At 58.4% G+C, this 17,332-nt stretch overlaps 1 protein-coding gene across 1 annotated transcript in view; it reads right to left on the bottom strand.

The window, feature by feature from the left end:
* Positions 1–340: 340 nt before the first annotated feature.
* The window catches only part of MID2 (midline 2), a 65,867-nt gene continuing 48,875 nt past the window's right edge, over positions 341–17,332 (bottom strand). The window contains exons 3-10 of the mRNA XM_030498607.1: positions 17,114–17,209; positions 13,680–13,787; positions 10,824–10,972; positions 10,301–10,428; positions 9,561–9,704; positions 7,238–7,399; positions 4,571–4,778; positions 341–3,449 (exon numbers count right to left, since the gene is read on the bottom strand). Of these exons, the coding sequence (XP_030354467.1) occupies positions 3,047–3,449; positions 4,571–4,778; positions 7,238–7,399; positions 9,561–9,704; positions 10,301–10,428; positions 10,824–10,972; positions 13,680–13,787; positions 17,114–17,209 (1,398 nt within the window). The 3' untranslated portion in view covers positions 341–3,046. The remainder of the gene's footprint in view (positions 3,450–4,570; positions 4,779–7,237; positions 7,400–9,560; positions 9,705–10,300; positions 10,429–10,823; positions 10,973–13,679; positions 13,788–17,113; positions 17,210–17,332) is intronic.

Raw genomic sequence — 17,332 nt, 5'->3', positions numbered from 1 at the left:
GGTGCACAGCCACATGTCCGGCAGGTCCCCCTGCATGAACGTGATGTGCAGCAGCATCCCTGGGAGAGCAAACCCCCCCCGGCCTCCTGCTGACCTCCCTGCGGTTCCCACCCTGCTCTCTGCGGCGGCTGGGCCAGCTTCCCGTCCATGCATCAGGTAAAGGCATTTTTGTTTGTGCTGCTGGTCTGTTGCTGTGCCCGTGACTCGGGAACCCTGGGGCTCAGGGGCTGCACTTTGTCAGGGGTGTGGAGAACCCGCCACTGCCACAGAGAGCATCCCAGGGCCAGGGGCATCGCACGCCGCACGACCTCTGCCACACACACACAGCCAGTAACGTATATATATTATATTATATTTTATATATATATATGTACACATTAACAAAGAAGTTGCAAAAAAAAAAAAAAACAACCAACAGAAAAGGGGAAAAACTGTAACAGAAGAACAACCCTCCCCCAAACCAAAGCGGAACAGGAATGGTGCAGATGGAAAGGGGAGGCTGACAGGAGCCAGGAGCTCACCACAGCCCAAGTGCACACCATGGTGTCACCAGGAGCAGAGGAGCCCTCAGCAGCCCCAGGCCCCCACCCGTGCCCATGTGGGGAATGGGTTCACTCATACCCCAGGGCCACAGCACCAGAACCATGGGCACCCATGGGCCGGGGGCAGCACCTGGGGAGCATCATCAGAGTGGGAACCAGGGACAGGGCCACTCACCCACTCTCCCAGTGACACCAGCGTGGGTTTTGTGGCTCCAAGACCTGGAGAGGACACCGCAGGCGAGCCCCAAAGCTGTGTGCCCAGGGTGCGAGCCCCCTGCTCCATCCCCTGCCCAGTGCAAGCCCCCAGCTCCGTCCCCCGTGAGCCATGTGCAAGGGCAGCGGGGACCCCACCACAATTAGTGCAATTTCATCAGGTGCAAATGTCACATGAATGGCTCGTGTGCTCTGAGTTACCGGGTGCGCCAAGTCCTCCAGCAACCGGCCAGTCGAAGGGTGCCGGGGCCAAGCTCGGCACCTGACTGCAAACGCTAAAATCCATCTCCAGTGCTTGGGCATATGCTTGAGGTTGCCATGTTAAGAGCAGCCCTGGATGGGACCGGCACACGGGGAACGGGCTTGCACAATGGCCCCGTGTGTCTGAAAAACATCCAACTGAAAAGGGCAACTTATCCTCTTACCACGAACTCTGTGTGTGCTCAGCCGTGGGGAGCGCGCGATGTGACCCGGCTGCATCCATGGGAAGCACATGGAACAGCTCCATCCTTGCGGGAGGGATGCGCCTGGGTCAGAGGGAACGCAGCAGTGCCAGGGCCAGGTCCCGTCCCACAGATCCCTCCCTGCAGCGTCAGGCAGCCTGTCACCAAAACCATCAGCGGCGGGTGCTGTGCCGGGAAACAGGCTCTTCACACACACTGACCCTGGACAAAGCCACCTCCTGGCCGCTGCCACCACCAGACTTTGTGCCAAGTGTCCCCCCAGCCAGGGCACCGTGGGTGCACCTGCTTCTGGCAGGGGCAACTGGCTCCAGCCACATCAACCAGCCTGTCCTGGCCCATGCGGGACAAGCCCCCAAGTGCTGCTGCCCCATCCAAGCTTGGACCTCCCCCCCGGGGCTGTGCTCTGAGGTAGATCCCTATCCACCAGGTCCGGGAAAAGGAAGGAAAAGACCAGCAGAGCTCAGAGGTCTCAGACTGGCGGTCCCCATGCACTGCCACCGGGGTCTCCATGCAACGCCACTGGGGTCCCCATGTACTGCCACTGGTTTCCCCATGCACTGCCACCGAGGCAGCCATATCCAGAGGAGAAAACTGGGTTTTCAAACACCACAGACCAAAGCTCAAGCACCAGCCTTTCTCTGGCTGCCTGTGCTGCCTGACCTCCTCCCCGGCATCTGCTGCTGCGGGTGCAACATGGACATCACACACCCCAAATCACACCATGGACCCTGGCTGCAGGTACCCACACTGGCTCTTTGCCCCCGTGTGCCCAGCCCAGCTCCTCCTGGCTTTTAAACAAATGTGGGAATGGAAGCTCAGCCACAGGACTTGGTGCTTGTGGTTACTGGGAGCACTGATGGCAGCCAAAGTGCTCCCAGTAATGAGGGGAGGCTGGAGCACCTGGGGCATATTCAGTCCTCTGCCACAGAGCAAACAGGATGGCTCCACACTCACGCCATCACGGCAGCGAACAGACCAAGAGACAAGATTCGGGGTCATAAACTGAGATTTGGGGTCACAGAGCACAGAGATGGTCTCTGGGCAGGATGTGACCATCCACTCATCATGGGGCGATGTGTGTCTTCTGCAGGGACACCTCACATGAACCTCACGGAGGTTCACGTGGAGCAGCACGTGCCAGGGTCAGACCCTGCGCTGCGAAGGGGCATCTGCCAAACCTCTGTGCCAGGGGTGAGGTGCTCTCAGCTTGTTCCCAAAGGGGGGGCCCCCTGACTCCACATCACCACCATACACCATGCTACCACCATCCAGCGCATTACCACCATCCAGCATGTCACCACCACCCAGCATGTCACCACCGCCACTGCTCCCCAAGTGTGAGGGAGCCATGCAATTGACCACTGTGCCACAGACGCTGCCAAACTCCAGCCAAGCAGAAAGTCCTCCCTGGAGAACGATGCTTGGGTCCCACCTGGCTCTTGAGACAAGCTACCAGTGGGCTCAAGAACGCAAACCCCTCCTGTTCCAACCTGCACCTCACGAGACACTCGAGCTGTCCCCCCTGACCACTGCAGCACCTCAGAACATCTCCCGACAACCCACCCCAGCTCTTCCAGCCCCCAGGAGAGGAGAAGCCATTGGGTGACAATCTGCCTGGGGAGAGGCCGGAGCACGCTGCTGAGGAGCCGCACTTGCGCGCAAGCGGAGCTCACCACCAGCAGTTCGGTTTGTTGTGGTCAGTGGTTCTCCCTCTTTCCCCTTAAAAAGAATTCATCAACCTGCATGTGGGAGGCGCTGGCCTGCGGGAGCAGGATCCAACCACCGGCATCACCAGCATCGCCGGTGCCGCAGGCAGGGCAGGGCAGCCTAGTGACAGGCTTTCACCCCTGATACATACGGGGACTCCTGGGGCCTGCAGTTACACTCCTGCTGCTCTGGGTAATCAATGAAGTCCGGGGCGGGCAGGCCCGAGAGGATCATCAGGGACTTGTTCCAGATGGTGAAGGTCGGGCACACTGGCAGGATGAAGGAGACTTCAAATGTGTGGAGGTGCAGGGAGTTGGCCGGGTCGTAGAAGGAGAGCGCGTTGTTGTCGTAATCCAGGAGGATGCCAAGGCGCTTCATCTGCGGGTGCACCTCCACCAGCATCTCCTTGTTGTTGTGCCTCACCACGAAGTTGTTGTTGCAGCGGGAGAAGACCCACGATGAAGAGTTCTTCCCGATCCACTCATTCTTGGGGGCTGATTTGTATGCCACGCCGATGGCGTACCTGCAGAGGAGAAGAGCAGAGGCTTGGATTAGCCTAAGCTTCATGGACAAAGCCCAGCCCTGACCCTGCTGCTGCTGCCTCCCCAATGGCTGCTTTATAAGGGTTCTCCTTCTGCAGAAGCAGCACAGCAGCAGCTTTATGGGATGAAAAGGGGCAAGAGGCAGTGGTGTCACATCTGGGCACGTTTGACCCCATGCTCCGTTCCTTGTGCCACCATGGAGCAGAGCTGCCAGACCACAGTGAGACCTGCACCCCCAGCCATGCCTGGTGCCTCAGGGGACAGGAGGTGGCACTGGAGCCCCCGAGAGCTGCAGGTGCCTCTCTGCCTTTGATCCAAGCATCCCTGCCATGAGCATCCCTGGGACATAGGGCTCTGGGCTCAGAGCCGATGCCATCGGCTGCACCAGCACATGCCCTCTGCAGACCCATGGAGCTGCAAGGTATTGGAAAGCTCCTTCCCTCCTCCGAGGGCCTCACAGCATCCAGTCACCAGCAAAACAGCGCCTGGAACGGGTCCATTTCTAAGCAGCAGCTCCAGACACAATTATTGGCTCACAAACCAAGCTGCTGAAGTTGGAAACTGCTTTTTACTGAAGGCTGCACTAATGTGCATCCGGGACACGCTGCGGGGCTGGGGCCAGAGGGCAGCCTGGGCAACCTGGGGGATGCAGCAGTGATGTGCTGGGGATGCTCCGTGCCATGGCTGGGAGTGAGCAGCAGAGATCAGGGCCATGGAGGCAGCCTCCCCGGGGCAGAGCCTTGCAGCAGCACAGGGCAATGAAGAGCAAGCAGCAAGTGAAGCTTTGCCCCTCTGCCATCACCGGCAGGGATGTGTGTCCTGACGAGCAGGGGGACCTGCTGCTCGGGGTGAGGGAGGGGAATGAAGATACAAGCTCCACATTGCAGCCTCACTGGGTCGGAGCCAAAGGCTTCTGGCAGAGAGGAGAAACTCATCAACCTCTTGACAGCCACAGCCACCAGATTAAGGTCTCAACCACCTCCCTGCCCATAAGCAGCTCTGACAAACCCTAGGCCTTTAACCCTTATGTGTCCCACATGTCTCAGGGGAAACCTGAGGGCCCCCAGAAGAGGGAGGGAGGAAGGACAAGGCTGCTGCCTACCAGGTCGAGGATCCCACCACCACCTCCCAGTAGTGGCAGCCGCTGTCAATGAAGACGTTTCCCGCCGCTCCGTAACACCCTGTCCCGCTGAACCTCTCGGGCGTGTGGCTCTTCTTCAAGGAGCTCTCGTCCTTCTCCATCTGCAGCCCATCATTGGAGATCTTCAACTTCTTGTGGGCCATCTTGGGGTCCAGCTTGAAAGGCTGACCTGTTAGCGGGAGACACGTGGACTAGGATTCATTTTGTCACCATCTTTTGCCCTCTGTCAGTGATGTAAAATGTGGCAGACAGGGGGGTTGATGCCAGGTAATAGCAGTGGCCATAAGGATGCACTGAGCCAAACGGAGGCAGGATATGCAGCCTGAATTCCTGAATGGATCCATGCTCCATTGGCACTAACGAGAGCTCCACGGAGGGCAGACCCCAAGGTCTGGAATAATGACACCATCACAGCAGCAGAACTGCAGCATCGAGCACATCCCCTCCAGCAGCTGACACAGGCTGCTCCCACAGCGCCCAGTCTGCTATTGCATGTCACAGGCAGCACAGCCTGAGGTTTTCAGCGCTCCTCTGCTGCCAAACAAGGTGTCAGCACTCGGAGAAGGCAGCCTGGAAGTGAACACAGGTCCAGCCCATGTTGAGGGAAGCTGGGTGGGAAGTGGAACCCCGGGGCTTCCTCCACACTTAACAGCATCCAGATTGATGTGTTCTGCAGGTCTACAATGCTGGCTTGAAACCCCACTGCTGCAACTCCTCTGCGATGTTACCAGCACATAGGCAGCCAAACTGCTTCCTAACTGACACCAACCGGTGCTGATCAAACCCTCCTGATGGCCCCAAGGGCTCCAGCAATGCCTGCAGACTATGCGCCGCAATGGGCAGGGTGGGAGTGAGGAACCGCACAGGCTGGGCTGCAAGGTCTGGAGGGGACTGAGGACACAGCCCGGGGCCTGCTTCCACCTGACCCCCTCCCCAAAACACCTCCCTGGCACTGGGAAGCACCACGGACCTCATAGGGATCCAACCTCAGCTGCCCCGAATCCCCATGCCTGCAGGTCCCCTGCGATGGCCAAGGAAAGGACCATAGAAACCACCTTCCCTGCGCTTTATTTACTGCCAGAGCTGGGTCTGTCCCGGTATTCTGGCACTTTCATTCCCTTTTGGACACTTGCTAATAAATAAGACCGACTCAGGCCCAGGCTCTGCAAAGGAAGGTTCTCTCTGTCATTAAACCAGAACTGTTCTCCCAAGGTCTTCTGTTCAGGAACACAGATTTAGCCCCAGCACTGACAGCACTAACGCTGCGGAAATCAATGTGTCCTGACACTGACCTTCTGGTGACGAAGGAATCTCTCCAAACATCCCTTCAGGAGCAGAAAGAGGGCTGTGAAGTGCGATAATTGGCCCTTCTCCCTGTCGAGCTGCTGACACTTCCCATGATGTGACAGCAACGGAGGAGCCTGCACTGCCTCCTACCACCCACAGGGAAAGGAGGAAACCCTCTGCCATAGAACAACAAGCATGAAGGGGCAGGAGAAACGGCCACCGGGAGGTGCTGGGGGTGTGGCACGAAGCTGTGGCACCTTCAGTCGACACCACCCCAATGATGAGCAGTGAACACCCCAGAGGAGCCCTTGTACACCGAGGCTGGCCACAGAGAGAAACGATACATGGAATCATCACGGAACCCCGGCCTGGTTTGGGTTGGAAAGCACCTTAAAGCTCATCCAGTTCCAACCCGTGCCATGGGCAGGGACACCTTCCGCTAGAGCAGGTTGCTCAAATACTCTCTCATATACATTATACATATATATATTGCTAAATCATACACTCAGAAATTCCGATGTTTCCCTAAACACCTTCCCCAGGAAGCACATAAACCCCGTGCCCGCGGCACAGGGATGTGTGCCCATCACTGCCATGCACCTCCTTCCTGGTCATTGTGTGTGTGAAGGGAGCTCCTGGCACACACAGACTCCTGTTGTACATAGTAACTTGTGCAGTGCTTCAGGTGGGAATGGCTCAGGATTTACAAACACAGAGGAAGCTGCTGCAGACACATCGCTGCAGCAAGGGGCTGCAGAAACCTGAGTGGGCTCTTATTGAGGGTTACGGTGAGGGTCCAGCTCTGCTGCCCTCTGATTCTTGATCGAATCTCGGCCTGATTTCCCTGCCCATATTTAACCCTCCTTGGCCACCCGAGGGAGATGTGAAGCACAGTCTTGCTGCAGCTGCAAAGCCCCATCCACCACCAGACAGACACTTTGTTCTCCTTACAGCTCCCCACATAGCCACCTTCTGTGAGGAAAGCCACGCACAAGCGCACAACTGCTCTGGGACCCCAGAAAGCCCAGTGGTGTAAAGTGACCAGAAAGATGGACCTTCAGTGTCTCCCAACATCCCAGCTGCCGAGGGACCCGCAGGCACTGGCAGAGCAGAGCTGATGGAAGGGAGCCCTGGGCACTGTGTGGGGTACCAGGAGACCAGGAGGCCGTCCCTGGAGGCAGGGAAGGTGCTGACACATGGAGCAAGATGGGACGTTCGACCATCTAAACCCCGGGTCTCCACCACGCTCGCAGGGAGCACTCGGCCGTGCCCTACTGGACCTGGGCACCATGGAGCTGCTCCCACAGCACCCTCCGAGGCGAGGTGAGCACCCACACGTACTGTTGGTCTTGAGCCGGGCGGGTTCGCTGTTCCGGCTGCCCGCCTGGTTGATGGCCTTGACGAGGAAGATATAGCGGGTGCCGCTCTGGAGCCCGTGGACTGTGTAGTGGTTCTGCTTGATGTTGGGCACGATCATCCAGCTGTCCATGGAGTTGTAGAGACCTGGGTACAGGACACGGGGGGGGGGGGAAGTTTATCCACAGGAAAGGACAGAGCGCAAAGGCCACGTGCTGCCACCCAGAGCTGACTGAACACGCACCCCTCGGGCTGATTTATACCTCCCTGAGGGGGAAGAATTGCTATCACCCCACAGACAAGGACCAGCTTTGGACCCTTCATCAGAAAGGACGCAGCGGCTGAGAGACAACAGTCTGGGAATGATTTGGCCTCCCCAGCAGGTTTCTTTCCCAAACAACCTAGAACAGCTTGGCCCTGGAGGCTGCAGGCTCCCATCCTTGCCAGAGCTTAAAACCAACCCTTTTTACTGCAGCTTTTGTCATCCATAAAGACGTCCAACTCCCATCGAGCTCCTGGCTCCACAGAGCGCACGAAGGGGAGGCCAACTGTGTGCTCCTCCAAAAGGTATTTCCTTTCCTGGGAAGCTCCTCGTGTCCCGCCCCAGTCTCTTCATGCACGAGTTCAGCCAGGGCTCAAACACTCTCACCAGCAGACCTGACTGTGCGATGTCAACTGGCAATGCATTATTCATGTTCTCCTCTGAGATGTTAACTGATGTTTTCTTCACTCCTTGTACAAAGAGCTACCAAAAGCAGCTGATGGGTGCCCCTCTGGGCTGCCTTCCAGAGCTGCCCCTGTGCTCGTCCCTTCCCATCGCTCCCACCTTCCCACGCCTGAACCCGGGACCGAGGGGGAGCGACCCCTCTTGCTCCCAGCCTGAGGGCAGTGGCAGCCGGCCAGGCTGCGTGACCCAGCTCTGAGCACAAGAGGTCCTGAAAGCAGGAGCTTTCTCTGGCAGCTTCCTGCATGTTTTAGAGTGCACTTAACAGCCTTCCGGTGCCGTGACCCTGCGTCTCCAGCACTGACACCCTCTGGGCTGGTGAGATAAAGTGACAGCAGCCCCAAAAGTCCACAATGCAGAAGCATCATGTCAGCACTTCCTACAGCGGTAAGTGCTTACTAAGGCAAACCAGGAATAAAAACTCCTTGCAGTAGCCGTGCTGCGGGGAAGCTGGGCTTCTCCAAAGCACTTCAGGACGGACAAGCTGGAAGCTCTGGTTTTGTTCTCCCATTACAACATCCATGGTCTTTTTCCGGTATGAAACAAGCAGTTTCCCCGGACTTCCTCCTACAACCCAGTCCACAATCAACTTCCCTCCAGAACACAAACCCCCTCCAGTTTCAGGAAAAAGGCAGCATTAAAAGAAATCACAGAATCGCAACAGCGTGGTTTGAGTTGGAAGGGACATTAAAGCTCCTCCAGTTCCAGCCCCTGCCATGGGCAGGGACACCTTCCACTAGAGCAGGTTGCTCCAAGCCCCTGTGTCCAACCTGGCCTTGAACACTGCCAGGGATGGGGCAGCCACAGCTTCTCTGGGCAAACCATAACAGGTATGTACCTACCTCTGACACCCCGAGGATGCACCAGGCACCCAAAGGAAGAACCCACTGCTGCTGCTGAGACTGGGAAACAGTCCTCAGCTTCATGGCCGAGCTGCTCTTGTCTTCCCACCCCTCTGTGCAAACGCCCCTTCCCTGCGAGGACATCAAACCAGCGTGTGCCTTTTTCCCAAATAAACCTTCCTGGGAATGAGCACCGAGTTAGTCCCTGCAGTCAGGAGCAGCCTCGGAGATGCAATGCTCCTGAGGTGAGCAGCTACCACCACAGACCCACCAGCAGGAGCCCTCCCCAGCCGCAGGTCCCAGTCCTGCTGAGCAGACCTGTGGTGGTGTGCAAGAATGTTGAGCTCTGCCAGGTATTTTCAGGAAAAGTTACCTGGAGATGTGTCTCAACACTGCTACGAGGGTGATAAATCACCTCAGTGACCAGCCTGTGGAGCAGCCCTGCCAACGGGATGCCGGGGGGAGATGTGTGGATCTGGGAGCTGAGGTAGATGAGACCCTCTAATGACCCAAGCGCCCCACGGGGCCGAGGGCTGCAGGCACTGAGTGCAGGGCAGAACAGCCCCAGCTTGGGGGCTCCTGCATCCCGACCCCAGCCCCAAGCAGAGTCCTCACCAGACCCTCCCTCGCAGTGTCCTCCCCCAGATCCCAGCCTCTAAATGCACTGATCCTCCCCGAGAACCTCTCTTCTCCCTGGAGCAGAGCAGCACGGTGCCCCCCCAGCCAGCGTGCTGTCACTTACTGATGAAGTTGGCCTGGCCGGTGAAGATGGTGTACTGCAGCTCATAGGAGCTGACGCTGAACTCGTCCTCTGACATCCAGTGCACAGTGATGGTGTCGTGGGAGGCCGTGCAGAGCTCCTCCCGCACCGACGGCGGGTTCGGTGCTGCGGGAGATCACAGACAACAGCCCAGTAAGGTCCTGCTTTCCCAACGCACCCCAAGCTCAGACCCGAGAGCAGCTCCCAGGGCCCAAAGGGGCTATAAGAGACCTGGGGAGGGGCTCTGGACAAGGGCCTGTAGGGACAGGACAAGGGGAATGGCTTTAACCTGCCAGAGGGGAGATTGAGATGAGCTCTGAGGCAGAAGCTCTTCCCTGTGAGGGTGCTGAGGCGCTGGCACAGGGTGCCCAGAGAAGCTGTAGCTGCCCCATCCCTGGCAGTGTTCAAGGCCAGGTTGGACACAGGGGCTTGGAGCAACCTGCTCTAGTGGAAGGTGTCCCTGCCCATGGCAGGGGCTGGAATTGGATGAGCTTTAAGGTCCCTTCCAACCCAAACCATCCTGTGGGTCAGAGATCATCGTTTTTGACGTGTTTCCTGACTCCTCCCGCCCTCCAGGACAGGCAGCGTGCACCAGCGGATGGGGACACGTGGGGACGCGTCACTGCTCCAGTGGCAGTGTGGCCTCGGCCGACCAGGCACATGCTACTGGTGAGAACAACCCGCAGCCGCGTTTGCCGCGTGGTGCGTGCGGCTGCGCTCACCCGTCAGGTAATCCAGCCCCTCCAGCAGCTTCTTCTCTCTGGAAAAATCCAAAGCAAAGTTTTCAAAGGCATCATTAAAATTGATATCTGGTATCAGAACTTGGGAGGAGGCGGTTGCCATGGCGACCCTGGAAGAAAAGAGGAGCCCATCAATACGCGTCAGGGTGCGGGATGCTCCCAGCAGCGCCGAGGCAGGGAACTGGTGGGGACACTGTGAGAAACTGGCTCGCACCTGCTAACCCTGCTCCTGCCCCAGGAGAGCGGCCTGGCCTGGGGACAGGTCCCCACAGAGGAGTGTGTTGGGGCTCCATCCCTGGAGGGTCCCAGCCCTAACTGCCCCCCTGGAGCTCCCTCTGGATTGGCATTCCCACCCTTTCTCCACCCCAGGAATGACGTTTGCTCCCATAGGAGATGTTCAGCTTCGTGAGGACCTGCCACACAGCCCCTGTCCTGTGAGGGCTGGGCATCAGGGACACCCCAGGGCAGGTCCCTGCAACCAGGGACAGCTCCAGCCACATCCCACCTCTCGGCCACATTCCTGGCTGTCTGCAGGAACCGTGCGTGGTCGTTCTCCTTCAGGATGTGCTCTGCCTGGTTGATGAGGACCGTGGAGCGCTCCAGGCACTGCCGGCAGTTGGCGACCTGCTGGGCCAGCTTCCGCAGCTTCATCACCTGCGAGGGGGACACGGAAGGGCCCAAAAAGGTTCTCAAAAGCCAGCACGTGGCCTGGAAAGCACAGGGGAGACCCCGTCTCAGGCCAGGGACTGCTCAAGTAAAGCAAGAAACAGCGAAACAGCACAGAAACATCCCCGCGGGCTCTGGGGAGGGACAGGAGCAATGCACTCCCCATGTTCAGTTTTGCTTCCAGGTGGGAAAGCCACAGGGAAAAGCCCTGGTGCTGCCCAAGTAGTCCCCCAGGAACGCACCCATGGCACCAACCAGAGGAACCGCACCTCCTGTCCCTCACTGGCAACCCAGCATCGAGCGGGACTCATCCTGTGAGTGCACAGCAGCAGAGCTGAGCTGGGTCCTCTGCTCCATGTGACCACCCACAGCACTCCCAGCCCGCATCCCGAGGGAGCAGCCATGCGCTGCGGCGGTGCTGCTCCTCTGCAGCCCTCACATTATCTCCTGCTTCCTGTTTTTAAGGCGGGACCGGTGCACATTGAATCCTCATGGAGACACTGCGACAGCAGCTCCCAAAGCACCTCCCAGAGCTCCTGCTTCCTGATGGACTTCCAGACCACATACTCCAGAGGGGGTATGGACTGACAGCGCACTGCAGGGCAGCGAGTGAGGAGCTGCCATGGGAGATGCCCTGGGAGCTGTGCCTGCCCACTGCTGGCGAGGACGAGCCCTGGGCAGAGCTTGCTGCGGGATGCTGCGGGGGAACAGCCTTTCCCATTCCTGAGTCTTGGAGCTCCCAACTGGCCCAAGAGGGTGCCCCAGGCTCCAGGGCTCCAGATGGACGCGTCCCTCGTTGTGCTTTCTGCTGCAGGTCCGTGCCACTGTAGTGGCGGGAGGGCTGGGGAGAGGCGGCAGAGCCGCTGCCCCTGCCCCTGCCCGCTCACTGCCGGCTGCCCGGAGCGGCTCCCCTCGGCCGCGTGCCTGCAGCAGGATGCGCTGCAGCTGAGGGCAGGAGGTGCAGATGCCGTGGCCAGGGGCCAGCATTACTGGACCAGGCTGTGACACCAGCACCTGCAGAGCCCTGAGCACCGGATCTGCGCTGCGCATGAGGAGTGCTCTTCAGACCAGCTGCCTCCTCCTCCCGCACCCTCCAAAGGCCTCCCTTTCCCGGTCACTCTTCCCAGCACCACGTGCCACTGTGATCAGACTGCTCCATGCATCCATCGGGCCGTTTGTCAGGAAAAGCCCCACAGAACGATGGAAAACCAAGCGGCAGTTCAGTGGGAAAGTGGCATTTCTCGTGCTGCAGCCAGAGCACTTCAAACCAGCTGCAGTGCCCGGAGCTTCCTCCTGTCTCCTGTATTTGGAGCTTTTTAAGCTTCCCGGTGTTTGTGGCTGGGGCTCCTCGCTGCTCAGAGGTGTCGAGAGCAATGGCGAAGGTGCCCGGCCTTCTGCAGCACAGGGACTGCAGCCGGGCACCGCAGTGCTGCAGACCCACACGTTAACATCCCCAGCCCAGTTTCACCAGCAAAAAGGCTCATTCCAGCTTCCAGGTGTCTGAAGTTACCTGGTGTCATGGTTTACCTTTGGAAACCGGACCCAGTCCCATTCCCAGTACACCCAGTACCACCATCCCCATATTCATTCCCCACTGGTCCCTGTGCTGGGTTTGCAGCTACATGGGCACGAGCTTGCTGCTCTGACCCTGGCTATAAGCAGCTGAGCATTGCTCTCTGGGTGGCTTTGGGCACTCACCAGGGCCTCTCCTCCACCCAGCTGCCAGTTTGTAGGAAAACAACATCTTTGAGCCTTCCAGCTCCCTGCCAAGTACGGCTGAAACTGGACAACATGGCCAGAACACGGTAAGGGGTGAGGTGGGAAGTGAGAGGCAGACAGACAGATGGACCAGCAGAAGGCACCGTTACGTAAAATATGTTTCTGAGGTGGCTGGGTTAAAAGCAGAATTCCCGAGCTTCCACCCCAGCCGAGGGGTCCAAGCATCACACTGCTTGGCTCTTGTGCTTGCAGCACAACCCGCTCCCAAACCTTCACTGGTATACGTGGGGCGATGCTGCTCCTCGGCTCAGCTGTCAGCACGTGATGGACGCAGAGCTGGACCCTGAGATACTTCCGAGCTCAGCAGGAAAGGCAAAGGGCTTGTGCACGCTCGCTGTGAACTCAGAGCTACAGCCCATCCCTCCATCCCACCCCTCTGGCCTCTGCCCATCACATGGAAACCACCTGGAAAAGCCACAACCACTGGAGGAAGGGTCCAAACACCACCCCCCCCCCCCAAAGAAAGGGGTGAGAAGTGCTGCAATGCAGAGCATGTAGCCTCTCCCTCATCTGCAGTGCAGGGCTCGAGTGGCCCTTCAGCATTAATTCCACAGTATTGTATTAGCACCGCAGAGTTAGAAAAGCCCCGAGGAAATGTCTGGCCTGATCCAAGCACTGCACTGATTTGTCACGTTCATCAATGTGCCCTCCCTCCTCCAGCCACGCCAAGCACGTGCCTTGTCCTTGGCAGGGGAGACATGGGGGGACAGCAGCAGCAGCAGGGGGGGACACCAGGACCTGCATCCCATCTGTGGGGCAGGGAGATGAAGCTGTGCTCACACCAATGGCTGCCCAAAGCAGCTCAGCTCCTTCATGCCAACGCAACGTGCTGCTGTCAGTCCCTCTGCGTGTATCCTGCTGGGACATCCCAGCCCCACAGGCCCCACCACGGTTCAAGCTCTCCAGCTCTCCTTACCTTCGTCTCCTTGATCTTGACAGCAATGACCTGCTTGCGCTGGCGGATGATCTCCATGAGCTCGTCGCACTCCTCCATCAGCTTGGCCTCATGCATGGCTGTGTTCACCTGGCCAGGGCAGCAAAAGCACACGCGCTGTTCGGAGGGACATGCTCATCCCCAAGCCCAGCAGCCCCGTGGCTCCCCAGCTCAGAGTGGGAGACATGCAAAAGGTATCCTCCACGCTTGCCTGCATCCAGCTGGAGGAAGGAAAAAGGCTGGAGAAGGGAGTGAGTCCCTCCTCGCTGCACACCCAGGCTCAGTGCTGGGTGGTCGGGCTGTGCTGGGTGCTCACAGGGCACAGGCTCCTCCACAGGTACTGCCCCTGCCTGGGGCACCACACGCGGGAGCCGGGCTCAGCCCCAGTCATGGCTCCATCGCTTCCCAGCAAAGCCTGTGCGCCACCGGCCAGCCCCAGCACCGGAGGCTCAGGAATCTCCCCACCTCCCAGCGTGTTTTGGGGTACTCGGCACAGCACAGGCAGAGGTTTCAGGCCCCTGCCTCCAGGACAGACCGGCATCCTTGGGGGGATACACTTCACAGAAGGGGTTCGAGCCCTGTCACTCAAACCCGACAGTGCACTAAGAGGACATGGATAGGCTGTCTTCATTCTATACCCTTGGAGCTGTGTGAAGCAGTGGGGAAGTCTGAAGGCAGCCCAGAGTTAAACACATTCCGTACAAGAGCTTTTTTAAACCTGGCCAGCAGCTTATGCAACTCTGAAGTGGGAGACAGCTGATGGGCTGCAAGGACAGCTCCAGCAGGAAAACAGAGCAGGATCCCTGCTGCAGAGGGGGAACGAGACCAGGGGCTGGAGCCTGCAGCAATCTGTGCTGCCTTGCAACCCGGCTGTCACAGGGGATGCTGGCAGCACACTCGCCCCTGCATGCAGCAGAGGTGGCATCACCCAACCCTCCCACGAGCACAAATCAGGGCTGTGCCTGCAGCCCCGGTGTTTGCTGTTGCCAGCGGGAGGGAGACCTGGGTGCAAAGATCCCAGAGGAGGAGAAGTGGGGGGATACCTCAGCAGGAGACAGGCTGAGACCCTGGGCCCTGCTTGCATTAACCTCAAACCTGAAAACCCACACAAGGCCAGAGCTCTGCAGCTCAGCCCGTGCCCGTGCTCCGAGAGGCTGATGGCAGATGGGGGCACAGAGCCCACCACAGCCCTTCCTCAGCTGCCTCCTCTCCACAAAGGAGCATCCGAGGCCACGGTCCCAGCCCCACAGTGCCAGCAGAGCACGGAGCAGGGATTTCAGGCTGGCACAGCTCAGCCAGACACTGCCCAAAGCACTTTTCATTAGGATGAACCAGTTCCCATAGCAGGTAAATGCTGCATTTGAGGTGAATTCTCAGTGGATGCTATGGCTGTAGGAAAGCCGGGCATGGAAGAGCTCTTAAGACATAAAAAGTGGGGGAAAAAATACTTCACTCTTCTCAAAGCGTGTGTGGGAATGTGCTAGGGACAATACACCCCTACAGCAAAAAAGCATGGTAAAACTCAAACCTGGAGATGGGCGTTGCAGCTCGTGGAGGGATGAGGAGCAACCCTGCAGCCTGAGGTAGGACTCGGCACAGATAAACCTCCTCCTCCTGCTCACCCAGGCAGCAGGAACCCAGCTCTGAGATGGAGCAGGGGACCCCAACCCACCCCGAAGCCATCCACAGGGTCCAGGGGACATGCACCAGGCCAGCTTCGTGTAGCAGAGGGCAAGGGCAGTGACTCCCACCGCCTGTGACGGGACGTTGGGGTGGCGAAGTACCCACACTGGGCCTTCAGGCTCTTTGCAGGGCCGTTACCTGCTCTCTGTGGTCCCCATCTCCATCACTGCCACAGGATGTGCTCCCTTTGCCCCCTCTCTGCAGCAGCCCCCATGCACCATCCCCAAGGGGTCACTCCTTGCAGGCTCTGTGTATGGGGACACCCATGACACCCTTCTCCAGGGGCCGGCCTCCCCACTCTGCACCTCTGGGTGCCGGTGTCACAGTCCCTTGGACATCGTGTGGGACTTACACTGGACGTGGGCAGGGTATTGGGATTGCACGTGTCTGCCTATGCACAGCATCCCCAGATAGCTCCAAAGCACAGTCCCCGCCATGCAGCCTCAAAGGGAAGTGTGGAGGGGCAGAGATATTTTCTATTTCACACTTCAGTGTGCTCTCTGAAGGGCAGGGCTGCATATTTAGTAAGGCTGAGAAATGAATTTCAACCGTTATTTTAAGCAGAGTGACTGACAAAGATAAAAACTCCAAAACTATGTAGGAAACGGCAGCCTGGGGGCCTGAAACTTCCAGAATCGGAAAGAAAGACCAAATAGCTTTCAGTTCATCACAGGTCAGTCCATAAGATGCTGGAGCTGGATCCAGAGGAGAAGGTTTGGAAGGACATCCACATGCTTCCCTGCTCCACCTCCACCAGGGTCACAGACCCAAAGCATGACCTGTAAGAGCAGCGAGCGCTGCTGATGGTCACCAGGGCTATGGGGGGACATTCTGGCTCCCTCTCTGCCTGCCAGACACCCGCTTGCTGTCTGCGTACCACAGTCCCCCCAGACCCGCTGGGAGGAGGCAGCCAGTGCTCTGCTGGCAGTGCCGGCTCAGGAAACTCCATCCTTCATCCTCTGGGAAGGTGTCGGGTCAAGAAACCGCTGCTTAATTTATCAACCAGAAAACACCAACAGCCCATTAAAACAACCCTGCTTGTGACAGCCTCTCTCGTGTTCCACTTCAGCAAACAGAGCTGCAAATTAATTTGCCATTAATTGCTACGTGCGCTTTGAAACAGCAGCGAGGTGTGAAGCACGTTCCTCCTCTCAAGTGCTTTCCAAGCAGAGCATCACTTCTGAACTCCTGGCGCTGGGGCCGCAGCCAAGAGGCAGGATCATGCCGTGGCACGATGCAAACAAGAGATGCCCGATTGCACACCAGGAACACAGAGCGCTTAGAGATCAAGTGGTGAAAGCAGCGAGGTCAGCAGAGCCCTTCTCCTCAGCAGGATTACAGGTGATCTCCTCTCTTCCGCCAGTGCTTGCTGTAATCCCCTCCACAAAGCCTTCCCCCTCGCTGCCAGCTTAAGCCTGAGCGTTGCTATTCCACTGCGGAATTCCCGGCTCAGGCAGGAGAGATCACAATCACTGCCTGGCTGCCTGGCATCCCAGTGGCTCCCAGTCACACCACCCCCTCCTTCAGACCCTGCGGACCCTTGGAAGCATCCCCACATCCTCCATCAGCCTCCTGTCGCACCTTGGCATCAGCGATGCTTCCCACCATGCTCACCTCCACCCCTGGGGCAGCCCCCTGAGGAAGGACACAGGAGTAATGCCGTGCATCCCACCATTCCCACTGGTGCAGCTCCCCCATCACCCCCTCCCCAGCCCCTGAATGCTCTCACCAACCTCCACTTGCTGGCAGATCTGTATGAGCTTGGCCATCTGGTTCTCCAGTTCGCTGTTGCGCTTCACCAGGTTGGTGAGATTCGTCTCCAGGGTTTGCTGCGAGAACCGGGAGAGGAGGAAGAGAAAAAGCAAACAGGTCAGCAGAGACAGGGAGCCCCTGTCCCAGTGCCCCGGCAATGACAGTCCTCCAGCCGGGACCATTTCCCACCCCACACGCTG

Source organism: Strigops habroptila, chromosome 9 (assembly GCF_004027225.2).
Source record: "Strigops habroptila isolate Jane chromosome 9, bStrHab1.2.pri, whole genome shotgun sequence".
Taxonomy (NCBI): Eukaryota; Metazoa; Chordata; class Aves; order Psittaciformes; family Psittacidae; genus Strigops; species Strigops habroptila.
Note: the sequence above shows the minus strand (reverse complement) of the source record. Positions and strands in the feature narration are given on the sequence as shown.